General features: G+C 43.8%; 2 protein-coding genes and 1 pseudogene across 6 annotated transcripts in view; 1 reads left to right on the top strand and 2 right to left on the bottom strand.

Moving 5' to 3' along the window:
- LOC149453251 (uncharacterized) overlaps nt 1–27,856 on the top strand; it is a 107,999-nt gene that overhangs the window by 32,409 nt on the left and 47,734 nt on the right. Inside the window, 1 exon segment of the mRNA XM_089688614.1 lies at nt 18,547–18,747. Coding sequence (XP_089544740.1) covers nt 18,547–18,747 — 201 coding nt within the window.
- Nucleotides 6,456–26,330, bottom strand: LOC149453252 (uncharacterized). Of its 5 annotated transcripts, none has more exons than XM_089688260.1 (8): nt 26,195–26,330; nt 24,412–24,526; nt 24,045–24,215; nt 12,392–12,515; nt 12,180–12,277; nt 11,345–11,494; nt 11,092–11,227; nt 6,456–9,844 (listed from the first exon to the last, which is right to left on the bottom strand). In XM_089688260.1, exons 2-8 carry the CDS (start codon nt 24,505–24,507, stop codon nt 8,124–8,126), a joined length of 2,496 nt encoding a protein of 831 aa, XP_089544386.1. In that variant the 5' UTR covers nt 24,508–24,526; nt 26,195–26,330; the 3' UTR covers nt 6,456–8,123. The 5 variants fall into 5 exon arrangements, with proteins under 5 accessions (XP_089544386.1, XP_089544388.1, XP_089544385.1 ...); XM_089688262.1 differs by having other exon boundaries at nt 6,456–9,841; nt 26,142–26,326; XM_089688259.1 differs by having other exon boundaries at nt 26,142–26,324.
- On the bottom strand, nt 18,757–22,080 carry LOC149453253 (uncharacterized; annotated as a pseudogene).

Genomic DNA, 27,856 nt, shown 5'->3' with positions numbered 1-27,856 from the left:
CAGAATGTATGCTTAAAAAACCACTTTCCTCTGCCGGGTCATAAAACCATAACTCAGTCGGTCATGACCTGTTAAGTGTCCCATAAAACGTACATCCCACATGAGTAATTTTTCATACAGATTCATAACCTTCAGCAGGAACTGGGCACATGGATATGGAGTATATATTCTGATAGGTCATTTTAATACGAGTCACATGACACCTTACATCCCTATGTAGCGCCTACAAGAAAGTAGAAAGCAATATCTTTTATCCGGAGTGGCAGGATATGCTACAGTTTAGTATCTGTACATTTGGAATATGATTCTACATATTAATCTGCCAGTTGCTAGGATGCTACCTGTACCTATTGAAGGTTATTGACCATAGTATGAACTTGTAAGGGATTTGGTCCTAACCTTGGTCACCGTCTAACACCCATCCCCAAATGAGGCGATTGGCTATTTGTTCTCAGGAGACACCCCTTTGAGATGATAGAAAAAGACTGACAGCCTAGAGGGAAGTGAGCTCTCCTTTAACATCAGGAACCATCTTTGGGAGAAAGGCAACCTTTTGTTCGGACAATTAGACTCTGCTCAAACCAAGGACTTTTGCAAGTATCCTGCCTTCTGAAACTCCTTTCTTTTATTTCTCTGTTGTTTTATTGTTCTCTTTATATATATTGGTTACATCTTTTTCTGTAAATATTTTAATTGCACCATTTTGACCTTTTTAAGTAATAATTCCTAAGTGTTGAAATGTCTCTAAAGCTTTTAATGCAAACTAAGAATCCTTGTCTCTGAAGAGTGTTCCTGTATATATAATCCTCTGATATCCCTGTCCCTGGAAGAGTGCTCCTTTATGTAATAATCCTCTGATATCCCTGTCCCTGGAAGTGTTCCTGTATGTAACAATTCTCTGATATCCCTGTCCCTGGAAGAGTGTTCCTGTATATATAATCCTCTGATATCCCTGTCCCTGGAAGAGAGTTCCTGTATTTGATAATCCTCTGATATCCCTGTCCCTGGAAGAGTGCTCCTGTATGTAATAATCCTCTGATATCTCTGTCCCTGGAAGAGTGCTCCTGTATATATAATTCCTCGGATATCCCTGTCCCTGGAAGAGTGTTCCTGTATATAAAATTCCTCTGATATCCCTGTCCCCGGAAGAGTGCTCCTGTATGTAATAATCCTCTGATATCCCTGTCCCTGAAAGAGTGTTCCTGTATGTAATAATCCTCTGATATCCCTGTCCCTGGAAGAGAGTTCCTGTATATATAATCCTCTGATATCCCTGTCCCTGGAAGAGTGTTTCTGTATGTGATAATCCTCTGATATCCCTGTCCCTGGAAGAGTGTTCCTGTATATATAATCCTCTGATATCCTTGTCCCTGAAGAGTGTTCCTGTATATATAATCCTCTGATATCCCTGTCCCTGGAAGAGTGTTCCTGTATATATAATCCTCTGAATTCCCTGTCCCTGGAAGAATGCTCCTGTATGTAATAATCCTCTGATATCCCTGTCCCTGGAAGAGTGTTCCTGTATATATAATCCTCTGATATCCCTGTCCCTGGAAGAGTGTTCCTGTATGTAATATTCCTCTGATATCCCTGTCCCTGGAAGAGTGCTCCTGTATATATAATCCTCTGGTATCCCTGTCCCTGGAAGAGTGTTCCTGTATATATAATCCTCTGATATCCCTGTCCCTGGAAGAGTGTTCCTGTATATATAATCCTCTGATATCCCTGTCCCTGGAAGAGTGTTCCTGTATATATAATCCTCTGATATCCCTGTCCCTGGAAGTGTTCCTGAATGTAATAATCCTCTGATATCCCTGTCCCTGGAAGAGTGTTCCTGTATATATAATCTTCTGATATCCCTGTCCCTGGAAGAGTGTTCCTGAATGTAATAATCCTCTGATTTCCCTGTCCCTGGAAGTGTTCCTGTATATATAATCCTCTGATATCCCTGTCCCTGGAAGAGTGTTCCTGTATATATAATCCTCTGATATCCCTGTCCCTGGAAGAGTGTTCCTGTATATATAATCCTCTGATATCCCTGTCCCTGGAAGAGTGTTCCTGAATGTAATAATCCTCTGATATCCCTGTCCCTGGAAGAGTGCTCCTGTGTGTAATAATCCTCTGATATCCCTGTCCCTGGAAGAGTGTTCCTGTATGTAATAATCCTCTGATATCCCTGTCCCTGGAAGAGTGCTCCTGTTTGTATTAATCCTCTGAATATCCCTGAGGTGGCAGTGTGTGTTACAGGCGTTTATACTAATATCATAGTGTTACTGCTAAGATTTGTGAGTTTCCTCCTTCTCTGTAAAAAGGTGGTGGTGGCAGTGTGAAGGGTTAATTGAGTAATTAACCTGACCCAGTAACAATCGCTCTCAGGCTGCTGGCACATAGATTGTGGTCCCGCGAGCTGGAAAATCTTTGTGCATGGCGCAGCTCAGAGTGGCATTGTTATGCAAGTGACAGCACAGTCTGAGATCGGCTGGTGGTTCAATCACAAGTTGGTGAGAAGGGCTGGGGTCTGACGCCGCACATTGTCACACTCAGGTCAGGATCTAGATGGACCATTGCAGATAGGAGCCACCCAGTTGTCCTAGAAAACTAGGAGGACACTGTCTATATTGTGGTGCGGGGAAACGCCAAAGTCCAGAGAAGCCGGGTCTAACTTTCTAGGCAACTCAGTACCAGGCCTACATGAGGACATGGTGCTTGCTCCTGCCCAGCTGACCCTGGCGGGCCTAGAGGCATGTCCTTAAAAGGGCCCCATTGGCTGTTCGGGTTTTCTGACAGCTCTCCTCCTCCTCCATCCACACTACATTCTCTGACAGCTCCCCCCCCCCCCATCCACACTACATTCTCTGACAGCTCTCCTCCTCCACCATCCACACTACATTCTCTGACAGCTCTCCTCCCCCACCATCCACACTACATTCTCTGACAGCTCTCCTCCCCCACCATCCACACTACATTCTCTGACAGCTCTCCTCCACCATCCACACTACATTCTCTAACAGCTCTCCTCCCCCACCATCCACACTAAATTCTCTGACAGCTCTCCTCCTCCCACCATCCACACTAAATTCTCTAACAGCTCTCCTCCCCCACCATCCACACTAAATTCTCCGACAGCTCTCCTCCTCCCACCATTCACACTACATTCTCCGACAGCTCTCCTCCACCATCCACACTACATTCTCCGACAGCTCTCCCCCCACCATCCACACTACATTCTCTGACAGCTCTCCTCCACCATCCACACTACATTCTCCGACAGCTCTCCTCCCACCATCCACACTACATTCTCTGACAGCTCTCCTCCACCATCCACACTACATTCTCCGACAGCTCTCCCCCCACCATCCACACTACATTCTCCGACAGATCTCCTCCCACCATCCACACTACATTCTCTGACAGCTCTCCTCCACCATCCACACTACATTCTCCGACAGCTCTCCTCCCACCATCCACACTACATTCTCTGACAGCTCTCCCCCCACCATCCACACTACATTCTCTGACAGCTCTCCTCCACCATCCACACTACATTCTCCGACAGCTCTCCTCCCACCATCCACACTACATTCTCTGACAGCTCTCCTCCTCCACCATCCACACTACATTCTCTGACAGCTCTCCTCCACCATCCACACTACATTCTCTGACAGCTCTCCTCCCACCATCCACACTACATTCTCTGACATCTCTCCACCCCCCTCCCATTGTGGTCATTTGTGAAAAAAAAGTGAACATATTCTAAAGTATAGAACTTTCCTGTTTATTTTAGAATAACAGAACTTGAATTGAGATCCAATATTGTATAATTGATGTTAGAATGTACATTATACACAGTATGGACCAATGAAAACGCAGCTTCTACAGTAAAACAAAGAGCAAGGACATAGATCAACTAACTGCGACTAATGCACGCCATACACGGGTCAAATTCCGAACGCATTTTCTGTAGAAAATCGGAACTTTCGTTTGATCCGTAATCCGAAGGCGCCACCATCGATTTTGAAATTCGACCAACCAAGCCTTCAATTTCACATCAAGTTGCTAAAGAAAAGGAATTTGTGGTCAAGAATTTTCTTTTCTTTCCTGCTGACGCTCATTTCTTTTTCAATTACATTTCTCCCATCATTGATTAGAAATTTGTTATTTAAAATCTCCAACATGCCCGATCACTCAAATTCAATGGAAGCTCGAAGATCGACCGTTGTTGTGGCCGACTAATGGTGCGAAATTCCTAAAAGATTTTCAAAATAAAATTCTTTGGGAATTCGACCCGTGTATGGCCAGCTTTAGAGATCCACTGATGAACCAGAAATCTAGATTAGATTGGATGTGTCTTTATTTGTCTTCGCTAGGGTGTGCCATTGTGGCACTATTCCTCTCACTGACACCAATGATGGGGCACCATTACTTACACTGTCACCAATGATGGGGCACTATTCCTCCCACTGACACCAATGATGGGGCACTATTCCTCCCACTGACACCAATGATGGGGCACTATTCCTCCACTGACACCAATGATGGGGCACTATTCCTCCCACTGACACCAATGATGGGGCACTATTCCTCCCACTGACATCAATGATGGGGCACTATTCCTCCCACTGACACCAATGATGGGGCACTATTCCTCCCACTAACAACAATGATGGAGCACTATTCATCTAAATTACATCAACAACGGGGCACCATTGCTCCCACTGACACCAATAATAGGGCACTATTCCTCCCAAAGACACCAAGGATGGGGCACTATTCCTCTCACTGACACCAATGATGGGGCACTATTCCTCCCACTGGCACCAATGATGGGGCACTGTGCCTCCCACTGACACCAATGATGTGGCACTATTCCTCCCACTGACACCAATGATGGGGCACTATTCATCTAAATTACATCAACAATGGGGCACCATTGCTCCCACTGACACCAATACTAGGGCACTATTCCTCCCAATGACACCAACGATGGGGCACCATTCTTTCCACTGACACCAATGATGGGACACTATTCCTCCCACTGACACCAATAATAGGGCACTATTCCTTCCAATGACACTAATGATGGGGCACTATTCCTCCCACCCCACTCTTCCAGGGACAGGGATATCAGAGGATTATATATACAGGAACACTCTTCCAGGGACAGGGATATCAGAGGATTATATAGTATACAGGAACACTCTTCCAGGGACAGGGATATCAGAGGATTATTACATACAGGAGCACTCTTCCAGGGACAGGGATATCAGAGGATTATATATACAGGAACACTCTTTCAGGGACACCCCACTCTTCCAGGGACAGGGATATCAGAGGATTATATATACAGGAACACTCTTCCAGGGACAGGGATATCAGAGGATTATATAGTATACAGGAACACTCTTCCAGGGACAGGGATATCAGAGGATTATTACATACAGGAGCACTCTTCCAGGGACAGGGATATCAGAGGATTATATATACAGGAACACTCTTTCAGGGACAGGGATATCAGAGGATTATATATACAAGAACACTCTTCCAGGGACAGGGATATCAGAGGATTATTACATACATGAGCACTCTTCCAGGGACAGGGATATCAGAGGATTATTACATACATGAGCACTCTTCCAGGGACAGGGATATCAGAGGATTATTACATACAGGAACACTCTTCCAGGGACAGGGATATCAGAGGATTATTACATACAGGAACACTCGTTCCAGGGACAGGGATATCAGAGGATTATTACATACAGGAACACTCTTCCAGGGACAGGGATATCAGAGGATTATTACATACAGGAACACTCTTCCAGGGACAGGGATATCAGAGGATTATATATACAGGAACACTCTTCCAGGGACAGGGATATCAGAGGATTATATATACAGGAACACTCTTCCAGGGACAGGGATATCAGAGGATTATTACATACAGGAACACTCTTCCAGGGACAGGGATATCAGAGGATTATTACATACATGAGCACTCTTCCAGGGACAGGGATATCAGAGGATTATTACATACATGAGCACTCTTCCAGGGACAGGGATATCAGAGGATTATTACATACAGGAACACTCTTCCAGGGACAGGGATATCAGAGGATTATATATACAGGAACACTCTTCCAGGGACAGGGATATCAGAGGATTATATATACAGGAACACTCTTCCAGGGACAGGGATATCAGAGGATTATTACATACAGGAACACTCTTCCAGGGACACGGATATCAGAGGATTATATATACAGGAACACTCTTCCAGGGACAGGGATATCAGAGGATTATTACATGCAGGAACACTCTTCCAGGGACAGGGATATCAGAGGATTATATATACAGGAACACTCTTCCAGGGACAGGGATATCAGAGGATTATCATATACAGTAGCGCTCTCCAGAGAAAGGTATTCTTTAGTTTGCATTAAAAGCTTTGGAGACAGTTCACTTTTCAGAAAATAGGATTTATTACTAAAAAAGGTCAAAATGGTGCAATTAAAATATTTACAGAAAAAAAAGTAACAAAGATATAAAGTGAGAGCAATAACACAACAGAGAAATAAAAGAAAGGAGTTTCAGAAGGCAGGATACTTGCAAAAGTCCTTTGTTTGAGCAGAGTCCAATCGCCTGAACAAAAGGTTGCCTTTCTCCCAAAGATGGTTCCTGATGTTAAAGGAGAGCTCACTTCTCTCCAGACTGTCAGTCTTTTTCTATCATCTCAAAGGGGTGTCTCCTGAGAACAAATAGCCAATCGCCTCATTTGGGGATGGGTGTTAGGCGGTGACCAAGGTTAGGACCAAATCCCTTACAAGTTCATACTATGGTCAATAACCTTCAATAGGTACAGGTAGCATCCTAGCAACTGGCAGATTAATATGTAGAATCATATTCCAAATGTACAGATACTAAACTGTAGGGTATCCTGCCACTCCGGATAAAAGATATTGCTTTCTACCTTCTTGTAGGCGCTACATAGGGATGTAAGGTGTCATGTGACTCGTATTAAAATGACCTATCTGAATATATACTTCATATCCATGTGCCCAGTTCAGCAGGAAGGTTATGAATTTGTATGAAAAATGACTCATGTGGGATGTACGTTTTATGGCACCCCGGCTGTAATGCTTACAGGTCGTAACCGACTGAGTTATGGTTTTACAACCGGGCAGAGGAAAATGGTTGTCAAGCAGACATTCTGGAACCAGGCTAATTAGGGATTACAACCATGAATCTTATCCAACTGTGCGATATGCACTGTTGAAAAAGGGAAGAAGGAAAAGAAGGAAAAGAAGAGGAAGGAAAAGAAGAGGAAGGAAAAGAAGAGGAAGGAAAAGAAGAGGAAGGAAAAGAAGAGGAAGGAAAAGAAGAGGAAGGAAAAGAAGAGGAAGGAAAAGAAGAGGAAGGAAAAGAAGAGGAAGGAAAAGAAGAGGAAGGAAAAGAAGAAGAAAGAAGGAGGAAGAAGAAGGAAGAAGGAGGAGTAAGGAGGAAGAAGGAGGAGGAAGGAAGAAGGAGGAAGGAGAAAGGAGGAAGGAGAAAGGAAGAAGAAAGAAGGAGGGAGAAGGAGGAGGAAGGAAGTAGGAGGAAGAAGGAAGAGGGAGGAAGAAGGAGGAAGAAAGGAGAAGGGAGGAAGGAAGAAGAAGGAACAGGGAGGAAGAGGGAGGAAGTAGGAGGAAGAAAAGAGAAAGGAGAAGGGAGGAAGAAAGGAGAGGTATGTATTTCCTTGGTGCACACTCATCTTTCAGATTGCAACAAATAATTGTGCATTTTATTGCTTTTCTTTGCCTAAAATTAACTTCAGTTGATTTTTTTTTTTTGTACTGACACTGCGTTTCCTAAACCTTTACGCCGATATCATGTGACATTCATAATTTGAACTGCCGCCATTTTATTCTCTGCTTTGTCTGCTTTAAGGAAAGAAAAACATAATTTGGGGTTTGATGTCATCTTCATGATTTTTTGGAACGTGTAAAAAGACTGAACAATGGCTCTGGCAGCGAAAGGGTTCATAATTTGTGGCACGCGGGGTGCAGTTACTTGAACCTCTCCTTCCCCAGATCACCCGGCTATGAAAGTTTCCCACACTCCCTCGGGCTGCGTACTTCTAATGCCCGTTACAAGGGGCTTTCACTCTCATGTGAATTTTTCTGGTGTTTGACCAGGCCTGCTTTGTGAGTGAAACATTTCCCGCACCCCGAACATGAATAAGGGCGAGCGCCGGCGTGGCTCCTCTGGTGTCTAAGAAGGTGTATTTTCTGACTAAAACATTTCCCGCACTCTGTACATAAATAGGGCTGTTCGCCAGTGTGACATCTCTGGTGTCTAACCAGGCTTCCTTTCTGAGTGAAACCTTTCCCGCACTCTGAACAGGTATGGGGACGCTCACCTGTGTGAATTTTCTGGTGTACTGTAAGGCTTCCTTTCTCCATGAAGCTTTTGTCACACTCCGAGCAAGCATAGGGGCGCTCGCCCGTGTGAGTTCTCTGGTGTATAAGAAGGTCCTTTTTATTGATAAAACATTTCCCGCACTCTGGACATGAATGAGGACGCTCATTCCTGTGAATTTTCTGGTGTTTAACAAGGGTTCCTTTCTCAGCGAAACATCTCCCACACTCTGAACAAGAAAAGGGACGCTCGCCTGTATGACAAGTCTGGTGCCTGAGAAGGCTTTCTTTCTGACTGAAACATTTCCCGCATACTGAGCAGGAATAAGGGCGCTCACCTGTGTGAGTTTTCAGGTGCTGACCAAGCCTTCCTTTGCCAGCGAAGCATTTTCCGCACTCTGGACACGAATAGGGTCGCTCACCAGTGTGAATTTTCTGGTGTACAACAAGCCTGCTTTTCTGAGTAAAACATTTCCCGCACTCTGAACATGCGTATGGGCGCTCACCTGTGTGATTTCTTTGGTGTACAAGAAGTAACTTTTTCTCAGTATAGCATTTCCCGCACTCTGAACATGAATAGAGACCATGACCGGTGTGAATTTTCTGGTGTACAACAAGTCCTCTCTTTTCTCTGAAACATTTTCCGCACTCTGAACATGGATAGGGACGCACACCGGTGTGGGTTTTCTGATGCCTAAAAAGGTCTCCTCTCTGAGTAAAACATCTCCCGCACTCTGAACACTGATATGGACGCTCCCCTGTGTGAATTCTTTGGTGTACAAGAAGTGACATTTTCAAAGCGAAACCTTTCCCGCACTCTGAACATATATAGGGACGTTCACCCGTGTGACGTTTCTGGTGTGCAAGGAGGTTTGATTTCAGAGTGAAAACTTTCCCGCACTCTGAACACAAATAAGGACGTTCACCCGTGTGAATTTTCTGGTGTACGAGAAGTTTTTCTCTCTCACTGAAACACTTCCCACACTCTGAACACGAATAGGAATGCATAGCAGTGTGAATTTTCTGGTGTTCAAGAAAGTCTTCTCTCTGCATGAAACATTTCCCACACTCTAGACATGAATAAGAACGCTCATCCACGTGACTTCTTTGATGTTTTAGAAGTGATCTGTTTTTACTGAAAGATTTCCTGCACACTGAGAAGGAAAAGGAACTCTCTAGTGTGCAAACTCCTTCTTTGCCTAAGGAAGCTTCCTCGAGTTTAGCTGGATCTGTGGATCTCTCTGTACTGTGAGATCTTTGATGTGTATCTGGAGTCACAGTGTGGGATCGATCAGATGATTCCTGAAGATTGGAGGGATCCATTGATCGCCGTGTGTACTGAAGGATCAAATTGTCTCCTGGAAAAATGTTGATGTCATTGGAATTTGCATTATATTCTGGAGATAAAATAAGTCGTCCCTCCGAGACATTCCAGACACAACACCCGCCTGCTGGAGAACACGGAAAACATGGCAAAATTATTCTTCATACTCAGAAATCACATGTGCTGACCGAGAGCCACACATCTACCTGAACGTGATGTCATATTGAGGAATGGAGATGGACCTTTCATATGGTGTCCAGTATCTCCTCATTTGTTGGGAACATGACGTTATATTGAGGAATGGAGATGGACCTTTCATATGGTGTCCAGTATCTCCTCCTCATTTGTTGGGAACATGACGTTATATTGAGGAATGGAGATGGACCTTTCATATGGTGTCCAGTATCTCCTCCTCATTTGTTGGGAACGTGACGTTATATTGAGGAATGGAGATGGACCTTTCATATGGTGTCCAGTATCTCCTCCTCATTTGTTGGGAACGTGACGTTATATTGAGGAATGGAGATGGACCTTTCATATGGTGTCCATTATCTCCTCCTCATTTGTTGGAAACGTGACGTTATATTGAGGAATGGAGATGGACCTTTCATATGGTGTCCAGTATCTCCTCCTCATTTGTTGGGAACGTGACGTTATATTGAGGAATGGAGATGGACCTTTCATATGGTGTCCATTATCTCCTCCTCATTTGTTGGAAACGTGACGTTATATTGAGGAACGGAGATAGACCTTTCATATGGTGTCCAGTATCTCCTCCTCATTTGTTGGGAACATGACGTTATATTGAGGAATGGAGATGGACCTTTCATATGGTGTCTAGTATCTCCTCATTTGTTGGGGACATGACGTTATATTGAGGAATGGAGATGGACCTTTCATATGGTGTCCAGTATCTCCTCCTCATTTGTTGGGAACGTGACGTTATATTGAGGAACGGAGATAGACCTTTCATATGGTGTCCAGTATCTCCTCCTCATTTGTTGGGAACATGACGTTATACTGAGGAATGGAGATGGACCTTCCATATGGTGTCCAGTATCTCCTCCTCATTTGTTGGGAACGTGACGTTATATTGAGGAATGGAGATGGACCTTTCATATGGTGTCTAGTATCTCTGGAATTGTTCATAAATATATAAAAACTATAAAAGGCTCCTAAATTTGCGTAATCAAGATTATTGTAGAATGTTTAGTCCAAGGTTTTCTCCCCTCGTCTGGACTAAATGCTTCTTTGCAATGTTTTTCTATTTTCTTAAACACTATACTTGAACCTATGTAATGATTATAAAAATCTATACTTTATATTTTTAAATCAAAATCTAAACTATTTCAGTATTTAGGGTTTATGACTTACTTGTGTCCGTATTTAGAGAAGGTTCCTCCGTTTTACTTTCCATAATCATCTCCTCCTCCATAGACTGCTGATCTCCACTCACCAACCTTTCTTCTTCCTCTTTATCCTCAGCTTTGATGTCCTTCCGTTCCTTGTTCTAAATTCCAGAAATGATAAAATGTAACATTTGAAGACAATGCTTTCGATAATAAAAGGTTACATAGAAGAATGTCCTCTCACAGAATTATTTTTATTTTTACCCAGTCCGATCTACCTGATCATTCTCTATATAGTTCTGATCTTCCTTGTTGGAATTCTGGGAATACAGAGGACCACCCTCCTCCATAGACTGCTGATCTCCACTCACCAATGTCTCTTCTTCTTCCTCTTTAACCTCAACTTTGATGTCTTTTTGTTCTTCAACCTAAATTTCATAGAAGACTACATTCAATGTCTGGAAACTTTTCTGCCAAAAATAAGTGATTACATAGAAAAATGTCCTCTCATGGAATTATTTTTGAGTTCTTTTTGCCCGGTCCCATCTAGCTGATCATTCTCTGTATAGTTGGGATGTTCCTGGCTGGAATCCTGGGAATAAGGAGGACAACCCTCCTCCATTGGATGGTGATCTCCACCCACCAATGTCTCTTCCTTTTTAACCTCAACCTTGACATCCTTTAGCTCTTCACCCTAAACCTCAAAGATGACAGAATACATTTATAAAAAGGAACAATATATCACATAATAGAATGCCATCTTATAGTTTAGAAGACATTTTTGGTCTTCATGTTCAGTCTCATCTACCTGATGATGGTGAGGGATGGTGTAACCTTCCTGTGTGGAATCCCGCGAATACTGAGGACGGGGACATGTCTCTGGTGGGTTCCCATTACTGGATCCATCTACCTGATGATGGTGGGGGATGGTGTGACCTTCCTGTGTGGAATCCCGGGAATACAGAGAAGGGGACATCTCTCTGGTGGGTTCCCATTACTGGATCCATCTATCTGATGATGGTGAGGGATGATGTGACCTTCCTGTGTGGAATCCCGGGAATACAGAGGTTGGGGACATCTTTCTGGTGGGTTCCCATTACTGGATCCATCTACCTGATGATGGTGAGGGATGGTGTGATCTTCCTGTGTGGAATCCCGGGAATACAGAGGACGGGGACATCTCTCTGGTGTGTTCCCAAGACTGGATCCATCTGTAGAAAACACGCACTGACTGAATCCATTGTTTCTATGTGTTTATCAGATGATGGGGGATCTAAGTGGACCCTCCGTACTGCTCTCTCCTTTACAATAAAGTCTCCTCTTACCCGGTGATGTGAGGGGCGGCTGATTGTCCATCATGACGTCCTTGTAGAGATCCTTGTGTCCTTCTAAATACTCCCACTCCTCCATGGAGAAATAGACAGTGACACCCTGACACCTTATAGGAACCTGACACACACAATGATACAGTCACCATCCAGACACATCCCTTGTCTGTTACTGGAGAATGTCCCAGAATTTCTGGCACAACTCAACTCCTCTTAATGACTTCTAGGATCTTCTTGGCACTGGTTCCATCTGTTGTGCAGCTATGAAGTGGAGGCCGTGATGGGTGATGTCCTGTAAAGACAAATGCTGAGTGGTAAAGGCTCTCCAGATATTTCCTTCACTGCTGTACAATCCTGTATATAGAGAGAAAGTAACAATTATAACTACAGACTACCCAGAATCCTCCTCACCTCTCTAGTCAGGTTTCTATTTCTATTTCAAAAATAACATTGATGGCATGTGCCCCTCCCAAAATCTATCTCACCTCCTCCTGACCTATGATATATTGAGGAGTGGAGATGGACCTTTCATATGGTGTCCAGTATCTCCTCCTCATTTGTTGGGAACATGACGTTATATTGAGGAATGGAGATGGACCTTTCATATGTTGTCCAGTATCTCCTCCACATTTGTTGGGAACATGACGTTATATTGAGGAATGGAGATGGACCTTTCATATGGTGTCCAGTATCTCCTCCTCATTTGTTGGGAACATGATGTTATAGTGAGGAATGGAGATGGACCTTCCATATGGTATCCAGTATCTCCTCATTTGTTGGGAACATGACGTTATATTGAGGAATGGAGATGGACCTTTCATATGATGTCCAGTATCTCCTCCTCATTTGTTGGGGACCTACCTGTGATAGAATGGTAGAACCAGAGTTGGGAAACCCTGATCCATATACCTACCTGTAATAATATCACACTGCGGCCCTACATACCCTCATCGAAGCATCTGCTGGACATACATGACAGATCCATATAGAGGACAAACACGGCTCTACCATGAAGTACCTGAGAGTAAGGGAGAGACATCTTACTATATCTGTTACCTGCTGTTACCAAATCCAGCAAAATCTTCTACTTTCCTCTCAGAAAGGACCTCCTCCATCCTACTGACACCACTTCCTTTTTCACTTGACATCACTTCCTGTCTGTATCTTTTTCACTTCCTATCTGGAGATTAAATCACTTCATGCCTGTGTGCTCAACTGACAACCACCTGATCACCACCTCCTGGAAAATGTACAAAAAAACAAAGCTTACGAACAAATAATTATACAGAAAAACATTCTATCACATATAAAATGATAAAGTAAAATGGACAAATAAAATTTCAGCATGACAAGAACCAAAAGCACTGCAATCCAAGATACATTCTCTGACAGCTTCCACCCCCCCTCCCCCCCCATTCATACTACATCCTCTGACAGCTCTCCTACACCATCCACACTACATTCTCCGACAGCTCTCCTCCCCCACCATCCACACTACATTCTCTGACAGCTTCCACCCCCCCCATTCATACTACATTCTCCGACAGCTCTCCTCCCCCCACCATCCACACTACATTCTCTGACAGCTCTCCTCCCACCATCCACACTACATTCTCTGACAGCTCTCCTCCCACCATCCACACTACATTCTCTGACAGCTCTCCTCCCCCCACCATCCACACTACATTCTCTGACAGCTCTCCTCCTCCCACCATCCACACTACATTCTCTGACAGCTCTCCTCCTCCCACCATCCACACTACATTCTCTGACAGCTCTCCTCCCCCACCATCCACACTACATTCTCTGACAGCTCTCCTCCTCCCACCATCCACACTACATTCTCTGACAGCTCTCCTCCTCCCACCATCCACACTACATTCTCTGACAGCTCTCCTCCCCAACCATCCACACTACATTCTCCGAGAGCTCTCCTCCCCTCACCATCCACACTACATTTTCGGACAGCTCTCTTCTCACCATCCACATTACATTCTCCGACACCTCTCCTCCCACAATCCGCACTGCATTCTCTGATAGCTCTCCTCCCCCACCATCCACACTAAATTCTGACAGCTCTCCTCCCCCCACCATCCACACTACATTCTCCGACAGCTCTCCTCCACCATCCACACTGCATTCTCTGACAGCTCTCCTCCACCATCCACACTACATTCTCTGACAGCTCTCCTCCACCATCCACACTGCATTCTCTGACAGCTCTCCTCCACCATCCACACTACATTCTCTGACACCTCTCCTCCACCATCCACACTACATTCTCTGACAGCTCTCCTCCACCACCATCCACACTACATTCTCAAACAGCTCTCCTCCAATTTCCACACTACATTCTCTGACAGCTCTCCTCCACCGCCATCCACACTACATTCTCTGACAGCTCTCCTCCACCACCATCCACACTACATTCTCTGACAGCTCTCCTCCCCCCACCATCCACACTACATTCTCCGACAGCTCTCCTCCACCACCATCCACACTACATTCTCTGACAGCTCTCCTCCCCCCACCATCCACACTACATTCTCCGACAGCTCTCCTCCACCATCCACACTAAATTCTCCGACAGCTCTCCTCCTTCCACCATCCACACTAAATTCTCTGACAGCTCTCCACCATCCAAACTACATTGTCCGACAGCTCTCCTCCCACCATCCACACTACGTTCTCCGACAGCTCTCCTCCCCCCCATTCATACTACATTCTCTGACAGCTGTCCTCCACCATCCACACTACATTCTCCAACAGCTCTACTCCCAACATCCACACTACATTCTCCGACAGCTCTACTCCCCCTACCATCCACACTACATTCTCCGACAGCTCTCCTCCCCCCACCATCCACACTACATTCTCCAACAGATCTCCTCCCCCCCCCATTCATACTACATTCTCTGACAGCTCTCCTCCACCATCCACACTACGTTCTCGGACATCTCTCCTCCCCCACCATCCACACTACATTCTCTGACAGCTCTCCTCCACCATCCACACTACATTCTCTGACAGCTCTCCTCCTCCCACCATCCACACTACATTCTTTGACAGCTCTCCTCCCACCATCTACACTACATTCTCTGACAGCTCTCCTCCTTCCACCATCCACACTACATTATCTGACAGTTCTCCCCCCACCATCCACACTACATTCTCTGACAGCTCTCCTCCTTCATACACACTACATTCTCTGACCGCTCTCTTCCCCCACCATCCACACTACATTCTCGGACAGCTCTCTTCCCACCATCCCCATTACATTCTCTGACAGCTCTCCTCCCACCATCCCCATTACATTCTCTGACAGCTCTCCTTCCACAATCCACACTACATTCTCTGACAGCTCTCCTCCTTCATCCACACTACATTCTCTGACCGCTCTCCTCCCCCACCATCCACACTACATTCTCGGACAGCTCTTTTCCCACCATCCACATTACATTCTCTGACAGCTCTCCTTCCACAATCCACACTACATTCTCTGACAGCTCTCCTCCCCCACCATCCATACTACATTCACTGACAGCTCTCCACCCACCATCCACACATTCTCTGACAGCTCTCTTCCCACCATCCACACTAAAGGACTCTAGAAGAGCAGCCCCAGTCCATATAGCATCCTATGGCACTTCACTCCCTTCTAGCACTTGCACACCTTTGTCCCAGGAGCTGTCTGCAGCACAGTATCTACTTGTAGTTCTTTTTTGAGGGAGACAAAAGATCCTTTTCCAGACCAGAACTCCAGGATGATGCCCTCCAGCAAATAATCCTTAGCAATCTTCTCCAGGCACGAAGCCCAGCACCTGTTGAAGCCCATACTGCAATTTCTTGTTTCACAAGCTATCTCCCTAGGGCTGTAGCCCCAGGAGAACTGAGACCCTTCCTAGAGAAGAAAGAACACTCTGGAAAGGCCTCCAAAACACTCTGAGCTAGGAAGTTTCCAAAATATAAGGCGTGGAGAGTCAAATGAGCAGTATGAATATTTATCATGCCCCAAATGTGAAACCAAATACTAAAAATTAGCCTCGCAGCCTCACTAGAGCACAGTACTACATATTCATTGACATGTTTTACATATACTTTCGTTTTTTTTTATATGGCACAGTGTTGGAGTAGGCGCTTTGTATGTTTGAGGTCCTCTGTTTAATCCCCACCTCCTCCGAGCCCCATACAATATGTTAAACGTCCTAATGTCTACCTAGTTTTAGGAGGTTTTTTTCTTAAAAAATACATAAAACTCAGAAAAAGTGTGCATCCACAGCAGCCTTCTGGATGTTAGATACCAATGTAAGGAGCATTCTTCTCCCTGACCACAAATATAGGAGACATTCTTCCCATTTAACACCAATGTAAGCATTATTCTTCCCACTGACCACCAATAAAGTGAACATTCTTCCCACTGACCACCAATTTCATGGACATTCTTCCCACTGACCGTCAATATATTGAACATTCTTCCCAATGACTGCCAATAGAATGGACATTCTCCCCACTGACCAACATAATGGATGTTCTTCCCACTGACCACCGACATAATGGACATTCTTCCCAGTGGCCACAAATATAATGGACATTCTTCCCACTGACTGCCAATATAACGGACATTCTTCCCAGTGGCCATCGATATAATGGACATTCTTCCCACTGACCACTAATTTATTGGACATTCTTCCCACTGATCATCAATATAATGGACATTCTTCCCAATGACCACCATGAAACAGGCCCTTTTCCACTGATGACCAGAGTAATGGGGACATTATTTTCCCTGACCATCAATGTAATGGGATCTTCTGAACTATGTCCTAGTGTCAGTATCAACCTAGTTTTAGGAGTTTTTTTTTCCCCCTAAAAAACACATAACTGAGAATTCTAGAATCCACAGCAGCTATTTGGATGTTAGATACCAATGTAAGTGGCATTCTTCTCAGACCTCAAATGTGAGCTTCATGCCTCTCACTGACCACCAAGATGATGTACATTCTTCTCAATGACCGCCAATATAATGGAATTCTTCTCAATGACTTCCAATAAAATGTATTCTTTTCATTGACCGCCAATAAAATGGACATTCTTCTCAGTGACCGCCAATATAATGGACATTCTTCTCAGTGACCGCCAATATAATGGACATTCTTCTCAGTGACTGCCAATATAATGTACATTCTTCTCAATGACCACCAATATAATGGACATTCTTCTCAGTGACCACCAATATATTGTACATTCTTCTCAATGACCGCCAATATAATGGCATTCTTCTCAATGACCTCCAATATAATGTATTCTTTTCATTGACCACCAATAAAATGGACATTCTTCTCAGTGACCGCCAATATAATGTACATTCTTCTCAGTGACCGCCAATATAATGTACATTCTTCTCAGTGACTACCAATATAATGTACATTCTTCTCAATGACCACCAATATAATGGACATTCTTCTCAGTGACCACCAATATAATGGACATTCTTTCCACTGACCACCAATATAATGGACATTCTTCCCACTGACCACTAATTTATTGGACATTCTTCCCACTGATCATCAATATAATGGACATTCTTTTCATTGACCACCAATATAATGGACATTCTTCTCAGTGACCGCCAATATAATGGACATTCTTCTCAGTGACCTCCAATATAATGGACATTCTTCTCAGTGACCTCCAATATAATGGACATTCTTCTCAATGACCTCCAATATAATGGACATTCTTTTCATTGACCACCAATAAAATGGACATTCTTCCCAATGACCAACAATATAATGGACATTCTTCTCAGTGACCACCAATATAATGGACATTATTCCCACTGACCACCGATATAATGGACAATCTTCCCAGTGGCCACCAAAATAATGGACAATCTTTCCAGTGGCCACCGATATAATGGACGTTCTTCCCACGGACACTGTATAAGGGACATTCTTCCCACTGATCACCAATATAGTGGACTTTTTTCTCACTGACCACCAATGGAACAGGCCTTTCTCCACTGATGACCAGAGTAATTCTTTTGTCTGACCACCAGTGTAATGGGCTTGACCCCACTAAACCCCAACGTAATACAATTTTTATGCCCCTATTTGATCACCTTACACTGAAGTACTCTTTAATCCATTTAGGAAGATGGCCTCCGTATAACTGACGAAGATAAAGACAGCAAAATGATGAAGTCTTCCACTCTGACCATGAAGAGGATAACCGAGGTGGGAATATTCTATGTGACATTTGAAGCAGCTTCATGTAGCTTTAGAAGACGAAGACGATTCACGAATGGCTGGATGACCGAGCAGATTCCAATCACCCATAATCCAAGAATTGTGGTAAAAACATTGTGTAAAGTGTAGATTTTTCTTGTTTATTTTAGAAAATCATAATAATACATTGACATACAATAAAACCAGAGCCTTCAATGAAAATCTTGTATAAATTACGTTAAAATGAATTAATTGTACATAGTCTGGACCAATGAGAAGCCAGCTTCTACGATTAAGCCAACAAAGAGTAAGGACATGCAGCAGCGAATTGCAACTTAGAGGTCCATGGCTAAAAGAGAAATGCTGATTGCATTGGATGTTTCTTTATTAGTTTTTTTGGTGTCTTTGTATTGGTACAGTTGCCCACATATGGTCTTCCTTGCCCATAAATTACCAGTTATGGTGTCCACTAGGGGATGTACCCACATTTGTTGCCCACCTGCTATCAGAATTGCTGGTGTGTTGCCCACGTATGGTCTTACTTGCCCATGGATTACCAGTTATTGTGTCTTCTGGGGAAGTTACCCACATTTGTTGCCCATCTGCTATCAGAATTGCTGGTGTTTTGCACACATATGGTCTTACTTGCCCATGGATGACCAGTTATGGTGTCCTCTGGGGGAGTTACCCACATTTGCTGCCCACCTGCTATCAGAATTTCTGGTGTTTTGCCCACATATGGTCTTCCTTGCCCATAAAATTACCAGTTATGGTGTCCTCTAGGGGAATTACCCACATTTGTTGCCCATCTGCTATAAGAATTGCTGGTGTTTTGCCCACGTATGGTCTTACTTGCCCATGGATTATCAGTTATGGTGTCCTCTGGGGACGTTACCCACATTTGTTGCCCACCTGCTATCAGAATTGCTGGTGTTTTGCCCACATATTGTCTTCCTTGCCCATGGATGACCAGTTATGGTGTCCTCTGGGGGAGTTACCCACATTTGCTGCCCACCTATCAGAATTTCTGGTGTTTTGCCCACATATGGTCTTCCTTGCCCATAAATTACAAGTTATGGTGTTCTCTAGGGGAATTAACCACATTTGTTGCCCAACTGCTATCAGAATTGCTGGTGTGTTGCCCACGTATGGTCTTCCTTGCCCATGGATGACCAGTTATGGTGTCTTCTGGGGAAGTTACCCACATTTGTTTCCCATCTGCTATCAGAACTGCTGGTGTTTTGCCCATGTTTGGTATTACTTGCCCATGGTTGACAAGTTATGGTGTCCTCTGGGGGAGTTACCCACATTTGTTGCCCACCTGCTATCAGAATTGCTGGTGTTTTGCCCACGTATGGTCTTCCTTGCCCATGGATGACCAGTTATGGTGTCTTCTGGGGGAGTTACTCACATTTGTTGCCAACTTGCTATCAGAATTGCTGGTGTTTTGCCCATGTATTGTCTTACTTGCCCATGGATGACCAGTTATGGTGTCCTCTGGGGGAGTTACCCACATTTGTTGCCCACCTGCTATCAGAATTGCTGGTGTTTTGCCCACGTATGGTCTTACTTGCCCATGGATTACCAGTTATGGTGTCCTCTGGGGGAGTTACTTAATGCTTTGCCATGCCTTTACTTTGCAGCGCCCCCTGTGTCTATCCCAGTTTGTCTATCAGATATTCTGAGGCTCACAGGGTTACAAAAGTTAATTGGTATACGGATATCTCTAGACTTCCTCGGTCTACATAACTATTATGGTTGTTTTGAGGGGCTCCCAGTCTTCCTGCCTTGTTAACCCGTGTGAGTTCTCTGGTGTCTAACAAGGCTTACTTTCTCAGTGAAGCATTTCCCGCACTCTGAACAGGAATAGGGACGCTCGCCTGTGTGATATCTTTGGTGTCTAAGAAGGCTTGCTTTCTGACTGAAACATTTCCCACACTCTGGGCATACATAAGGGCGTTCACCCATGTGAATTTTCTGGTGTGTAACAAGGTTCCCTTTGTAAGCGAAACATTTCCCACACTCTGAACACGGATAGGGGCGCTCACCGGTGTGAACTGTCTGATGTGTTACAAGACTCTTTTTCTCACTGAAACATTTCCCGCATTCTGAACATGAAAAAGGAAGGTCACCTGTGTGAATTCTCTGGTGCTTCAGAAGTCTTCCTTTCTCAGTGAAACATTTCCCGCACTCTGAACACGAATAGGGACGCTCACCAGTGTGACTTTTCTTATGTGTAAGAAAGTTTCTCTTCTGAATAAAACACTTACTGCATTCTGAGCATGAATAGGGAAACTCACCCGTGTGACTTCTTTGGTGGATAAGCAGGGTGCCTTTCCGACTGAAACATTTCCCGCACTCTGAACATGAATAGGGACGTTCACCTGTGTGACTTTTCTGGTGTCTAAGAAGCATTCCTTTCTCGTTGAAACATTTCCCGCACTCTGAGCATGCATAAGGACGCTCAGCTTTGTGAATCTTCTGGTGCTTAACAAGCTTGTACTTTTTATTGAAACATTTCCCGCACTCTGTGCACGAATAGGGACGCTCAACCACGTGAATTTTCTGATGTCTAAGAAGGTCTCTTTTTTTGGTGAAAGTTTTCCCGCACTCTGAACATGAATAGGGGTGCTTCCCCAAGTGAATTCTCTGATGTCGAAGAAGGTTTCTGTTTTTAGTAAAAGATTTTCTGCACACCGAACATGACAACGAACTCTCTCCTGCGGGGACTTCCTCTTGGCTTAAGGAAGATTCCTTGGGATTCAATGGATCTGTGGATCTCTCCGTACTGTGAGATCTTCGATGTGTACCTGGAGTGACAGTATGGGATCGATCAGATGATTTGTCAAGATTGGAGGGATCCATTGATTTCTGTATATTTTGAATAATGATGTTTTCTCCTGGAAAATTTTGGGGGATGTCATTAGATTTCTCATTATAATTTGGAGATAACACAAGATGTCCCTCAGAGATATTCCAAGCATAGCGGCCACCTGCTGGAAAATTTTTTTTAACTCAATATTATTATTCATTCATTGCGTTCAGAAGTCATATGGGTTGATCTAGCACTAGAAAAGTTTTGTCATTAAACTGGGTGCAATAAAAAGAGAAATACAATCTGGAAGGATAGAATACAACCAAACCATACAGGGTGACAGGGTTTGTGCTTCTACCATTCTAGTGAAGATCAGAGATTGACGTTCCTCCACCCTATTTCATATGGTGTTCAGTATCTCCTCCTCATTTGTTGGGAACACGACATTATACTGAGGAATGGGGATGGACCTTTCATATGGTGTCCAGTATCTCCTCCTCATTTATTGGGAACATGACGTTATATTGAGGAATGGAGATGGACCTTTCATATGGTGTACAGTATCTCCTCATTTGTTGGGAACATGACGATATATTGAGGAACAGGGATGGACCTTTCATATGGTGTACAGAATCTCCTCCTCATTTGTTGGGAACATGATGTTATATTGAGGAACGGAGATGGACCTTTCATATGGTGTCCAGTATCTCCTCCTCATTTGTTGGGAACATGATGTTATATTGAGGAACGGAGATGGACCTTTCATATGGTGTCCAGTATCTCCTCCTCATTTGTTGGGAACATGATGTTATATTGAGGAACGGAGATGGACCTTTCATATGGTGTCCAGTATCTCCTCCTCATTTGTTGGGAACATGACGTTATATTGAGGAATGGAGATGGACCTTCCATATGGTGTCCAGTATCTCCTCCTCATTTGTTGGGAACATGACGTTATATTGAGGAATGAAGATGGACCTTTCATATGGTGTCCAGTATCTCCTCCTCATTTGTTGGGAACATGACGTTACATTGAGGAATGGAGATGGACCTTTCAAATGGTGTCCAGTATCTCCTCCTCATTTGTTGGGAACGTGACGTTATATTGAGGAATGGAGATGGACCTTTCATATGGTGTCCAGTATCTCATTTGTTGGGAACATGACGTAATATTAAGGAATGGAGATGGACCTTTCATATGGTGTCCAGTATCTCCTCATTTGTTGGGAACATGACATCATATTGAGGAATGGAGATGGACCTTTCATATGGTGTCCAGTATCTCCTCCTCATTTGTTGGGAACATGACGTTATATTGAGGAATGGAGATGGACCTTTCATATCAGAAATCTGTTGATCGAGCAATGATTTTTGCAAGCTAGCTGCCGTGCTCTGTATCAGCCTGTTACCCATCCTGCTTTTCTTCATTGATTCCCATATACCAACCTCTGGGTTTGTTTCCTTGCTATATAAAGCAGCTACTTGCCTTGGCTCTTTGCTCTGTTCCCAGTTATCCAAATCCTCTACCTGCCCTGACCCTTGGCTTTGTTCTTGGTTACGAACTGCCCCGAAACTGACCACTGACCTGTAACTTCCTCACTCAGCTCCATCCGCTGAACTGTCACCACAGTATACCTTCCTGCTCTGACCATCTTCCTGATATCTTCTTGTCTCCAAGTCCCTGGTCTTGAGTAAAGTGGAGTACTACTGGAGCCATAATGCAATGTATATGCATCTCCATAATCAGGAGCTCTGATGAATACTGGTTGATCCTTAGACTCTGTGCCATGGGGGATCCCATGTTAACTACTTTCCCCTTGGACTATCTGATCCTACTTCAATGTCTTGCACACTCCAGAGTGATCTTTGTCCTGTTTCCAGGACCATCCTCTCTCATAGTGCTCCAGTGTGGTTCCAACTCTAGACCCATCTTCCTTTGGGGTATCCTATACAGTGCTGCCACTTATGTAGAGAAGATTCATACTGATTACTTTTCATGATCATCTCACCCTCCTCCATAGACTGCTGAGCTCCATTCCGAAATGTCTCTTCTTCTTCCTCTTTATCCTCAGCTTTGATGTTTTTCAGTTCATCCTAAACCCCAAAGATGACAGAACATAAAAGGAACAATTGATTACATAGACAAATGTCCTCCCAAAGGTGTTCATGTTGTGTCCCACCTACCTGATGATGGCGAGGGATGGTGTGATCTTCCTGTGGGGAATCCCGGGAATACAGAGGACGGGGACATCTCTCTGGTGGGTTCCCATGACTGGATCCATCTGTAGGAAACACACACACTGACTGAATCCATTGTTTCTATGTGTTTATCAGATGATGGGGGATCTAGGTGGACCCTCCGTACTGCTCTCTCCTTTCCAATAAAGTCTCCTCTTACCCGGTGATGTGAGGGGCGGCTGATTGTCCATCATGACGTCCTTGTAGAGGTCCTTGTGTCCTTCTAAATACTCCCACTCCTCCATGGAGAAATAGACAGTGACACCCTGACACCTTATAGGAACCTGACACACACAATGATACAGTCACCATCCAGACACATCCCTTGTCTGTTATTGGAGAATGTCCCAGAATTCCCGGCACCGCTCACCTCTCCTGTCAGCAGCTCCATCATCTTCTTGGTGACTTCTAGAATCCTCCTGGCACTGGTTCCCTCTGTTGCCAGGCAGTGAGGTGGAGGCCCTGTGATGGGTGTTATTCCTTGAAGACATCTGCTGGGTGTTAATGGTTCACCAGATATTTTATTCACAATTTTATAATCCTGTGTATAGAGAGAAAGTAACAATTATCAATACAGACTTCCCAGAATCCTCCTCACCTCTCCGGCCAGTTCTGTGATTTATTAATAGAGATGAGTGATGTCATGTGACCTCCCAGAATCCTCCTCTCCGGTCAGGTCTGTGTTTTATTAATAGAGATGAGAGTGATGTCATGTGGCCTCCCAGAATCCTCCTCACCTGTCCAGTCAGCAGATGAATGATCTCCAGGGTGAGGTCTAATATCCTCTCAATCACTTGGCTTTGGTCTTTGTCCATCATTATTGATTTGGTCATGTGACCTATAAACGTCACTCTGTCAATGAATAATAAACAGATAATTATTTGCACTATAGTGGGATGAAGATGTCTCCACAGCATTCCTCCATAGGTCTCCTAGATCTCTCTTGGACCTATTTTTATACTCTATTACGGGCTTTATGTTTCAGTAATCTAAAACAAAACCAGAGATCACCTTTTAAGTGCAACCAAAAGTATTATTATTACTTTGGGGTAGAAGGGTTATCAGGCAGGTCAAACTGATATTTCATGGGCCGCATGCAGTCCTTTTATTGGAGCTCCGTGTCCCTGGTTTGTAGTTTAAGAAGAAAAAAAAAATACATTCTACAGTCTATAAACCAGAGGCTCTGGATGGACGGTTGGATAAATGGCTCTATATTTAAGACGTCTCCGGTCTATAAACCAGAGGTTCTGGATGGACGGTTGGATAAATGGTTCTATATTTAGGATGTATCCGGTCTATAAACCAGAGGCTCCGGATGGACGGTTGGATAAATGGTTCTATATTTAGGACGTGTCCGGTCTATAAACCAGAGGCTCCGGATGGACGGTTGGATAAATGGTTCTATATTTAGGACGTGTCCGGTCTATAAACCAGAGGCTCCGGATGGACGGTTGGATAAATGGTTCTATATTTAGGACGTATCCGGTCTATAAACCACAGGCTCCGGATGGACGGTTGGATAAATGGTTCTATATTTAGGACGTATCCGGTCTATAAACCACAGGCTCCGGATGGACGGTTGGATAAATGGTTCTATATTTAGGACGTATCCGGTCTATAAACCAGAGGCTCTGGGTGGACGGTTGGATAAATGGTTCTATATTTAGGACGTATCCGGTCTATAAACCAGAGGCTCTGGGTGGACGGTTGGATAAATGGCTCTATATTTAGGACGTATCCGGTCTATAAACCAGAGGCTCTGGATGGACGGTTGGATAAATGGTTCTATATTTAGGATGTATCCGGTCTATAAACCAGAGGCTCTGGATGGACGGTTCGTTAAATGGCTCTATATTTAGGACGTATCCAGTCTATAAACCAGAGGCTCTGGATGGACGGTTCGTTAAATGGTTCTATATTTAGGATGTATCCGGTCTATAAACCAGAGGCTCTGGATGGACGGTTGGATAAATGGTTCTATATTTAGCATGTATCCGATCTATAAACCAGAGGCTTCGGATGGACGGTTGGATAAATGGCTCTATATTTAGGATGTATCCGGTCTATAAACCAGAGGCTCTGGATGGACGGTTGGATAAATGGTTCTATATTTAGGACGTATCCGGTCTATAAACCAGAGGCTCTGGATGGACGGTTGGATAAATGGTTCTATATTTAGGACGTATCCGGTCTATAAACCAGAGGCTCCGGATGGACGGTTGGATAAATGGTTCTATATTTAGGACGTATCCGGTCTATAAACCAGAGGCTCTGGATGGACGGTTGGATAAATGGCTCTATATTTAGGATGTATCTGGTCTATAAACCAGAAAAGACATCACATGACTGTGGAGGAAGGCGGACGTGACAATGGCAGAAGAAGACAGACATGACAATAGAGGAAGAGTTCGGACATGATGGGGGGGGGGGGGTTACTGGATGTAAATATAAAATAACATCTTATTACCTCCTCTGCTGCCACTTCCAGCAACGTCTCCTCTCTACTTCCTTCAAACCCACCTCTCACCCAGAACTTCCTTTCTGTAAAAGTCACCACTTCCTGTCTGAAGAAGACATCACTTCCTGTCTGCAGAAGACATCACTTCCTGTCTGTAGAAGACATCACTTCCTGTCTGTAGAAGACACCACTTGACACCACTGGGAACTGAATAAAAAAAGTGCAAAATGATAACGAAAATACTAAAACTTTAATAAATATGTTAAACTAAAGATGTAAAAACATAAACTGTAAAATGACGATATGTTGAAAGCACACGATAAAAACAGCAAAAAGCTGTCCCCACACCTATACAACATATAAATGAACCGTTGTACCTGAAAACCGTGCTCTTATTACAGCCATGAAATCAAACATTATCTGTATCTTCCACCTCTATTTCAAACAGGTAAATTGTCCATCATGCTGGAAAATATATGACAAGTGTCCTTTAACCACAAGATTTTACACCCCTCCCCCCCTTCATGACCAGGACATTTTTTTCTATTTAGCCCTGTGCTACTTTAACTGGCAACTGCGTGGTCATGCGACACTGTAATCAAACAAAATTTATATCATTTTCACAAAAAGAGAGATTTCTTTTGGTGGTATTCGGTCACCACTAGGTGTTTTTTTTTTTTTTTTTGGCACATGAACAAAAAAAATATGATGAAAATTTTTGAAAACAAAAACACAATATTTTAGATTTTCTGCTATAAAAAATAACCAATAAAAAACATTTAAAAAAAAATAAAATAAAATTCTTCTTAAATTTAGACCAACGTGTATTCTGCTCCATGTCTTTGGTTAAAAAAAAAAAATTAATCCCAGGAAGTGTATATTGATGGGTTTGTGTGAAAGTTATAGAATCTACAAACTACAGGATATATACTGGATTTTTTTCTTTTTATTTATTTATTTCAGGTACTTATATAGCGCCGTCAATTTACTCCGCGCTTTACATATATACTGTACACTCACATCAGTCCCCGCCCCCGAGGAGCGTACAATCTAAGATCCCTAACTCACATTCATACATACACATACTAGGACCAATTTAGACAGGATCCAATTCACCTCCCAGCATGTCTTTGGAGTCTGGGAGAAAACTGGAGTACCCGGAGGAAACCCACACAGGCACAGAGAGAACATGCCAACTCCAGGCAGGAGGTGCTGAGGTTGGGATTTGAACCAAAGACCCGAGTACTGCCAGGCGAAAGTGCTAACCATTTAGCCACTGTGCTGCCCCATTTTTAATACTACTAATGGCGATTAGCGAGTTATGGGACTGTGATAGTGCGGCAAGCAATCTGACACTAACTGATGCTAGGGAGGAACTGACTGACATCACCAGTGACACTAATACAATGATCAGTGATAACAGTGTACACTCTCGCTGTACTAATGACACTGGCTGGGAAGGGGTTAATATCTAGGGGCAATCAAAGGGTTAAATGTCTGCAGACAAGGGGCTGATCAAAATCTGAAAAGCCCCCTTTAATAATAAGGGGGCCCCAAGATACCCCCCCCCCCACATGAGTAAATATAGGGTACATTGTATCCTTCAGTAGCTAATGACATAACCCCGAGGTATCATGGGCTATATAAGGCAAGGGGAGGGGATAGTGGTGACATCATCGATGAAATATGGACATTGCCTGTTTGAGCAGTGATGTCATTTTGAT

The sequence above is a fragment of the Staurois parvus genome, unplaced genomic scaffold, assembly GCF_062004578.1.
Source record: "Staurois parvus isolate SC_StPar_1 unplaced genomic scaffold, SC_StPar_1.0 ptg000449l, whole genome shotgun sequence".
Classification (NCBI taxonomy): Eukaryota; Metazoa; Chordata; class Amphibia; order Anura; family Ranidae; genus Staurois; species Staurois parvus.
This window is presented reverse-complemented; position numbering and strand designations above follow the sequence as displayed.

Excerpts from the sequence above, each read along its gene's own strand:
- LOC149453252 (XM_089688260.1), bottom strand. The coding sequence starts at position 24,507 with ATGACCAAATCAATAATGATGGACAAAGACCAAAGCCAAGTGATTGAG. Across the intron at positions 11,228-11,344 it reads ACTATATAGAGAATGATCAG|AACAAGGAACGGAAGGACAT; the intron begins GTAGATCGGACT and ends TCTGGAATTTAG. Across the intron at positions 9,845-11,091 it reads TTCTCTAAATACGGACACAA|CAGGCGGGTGTTGTGTCTGG; the intron begins GTAAGTCATAAA and ends CGTGTTCTCCAG.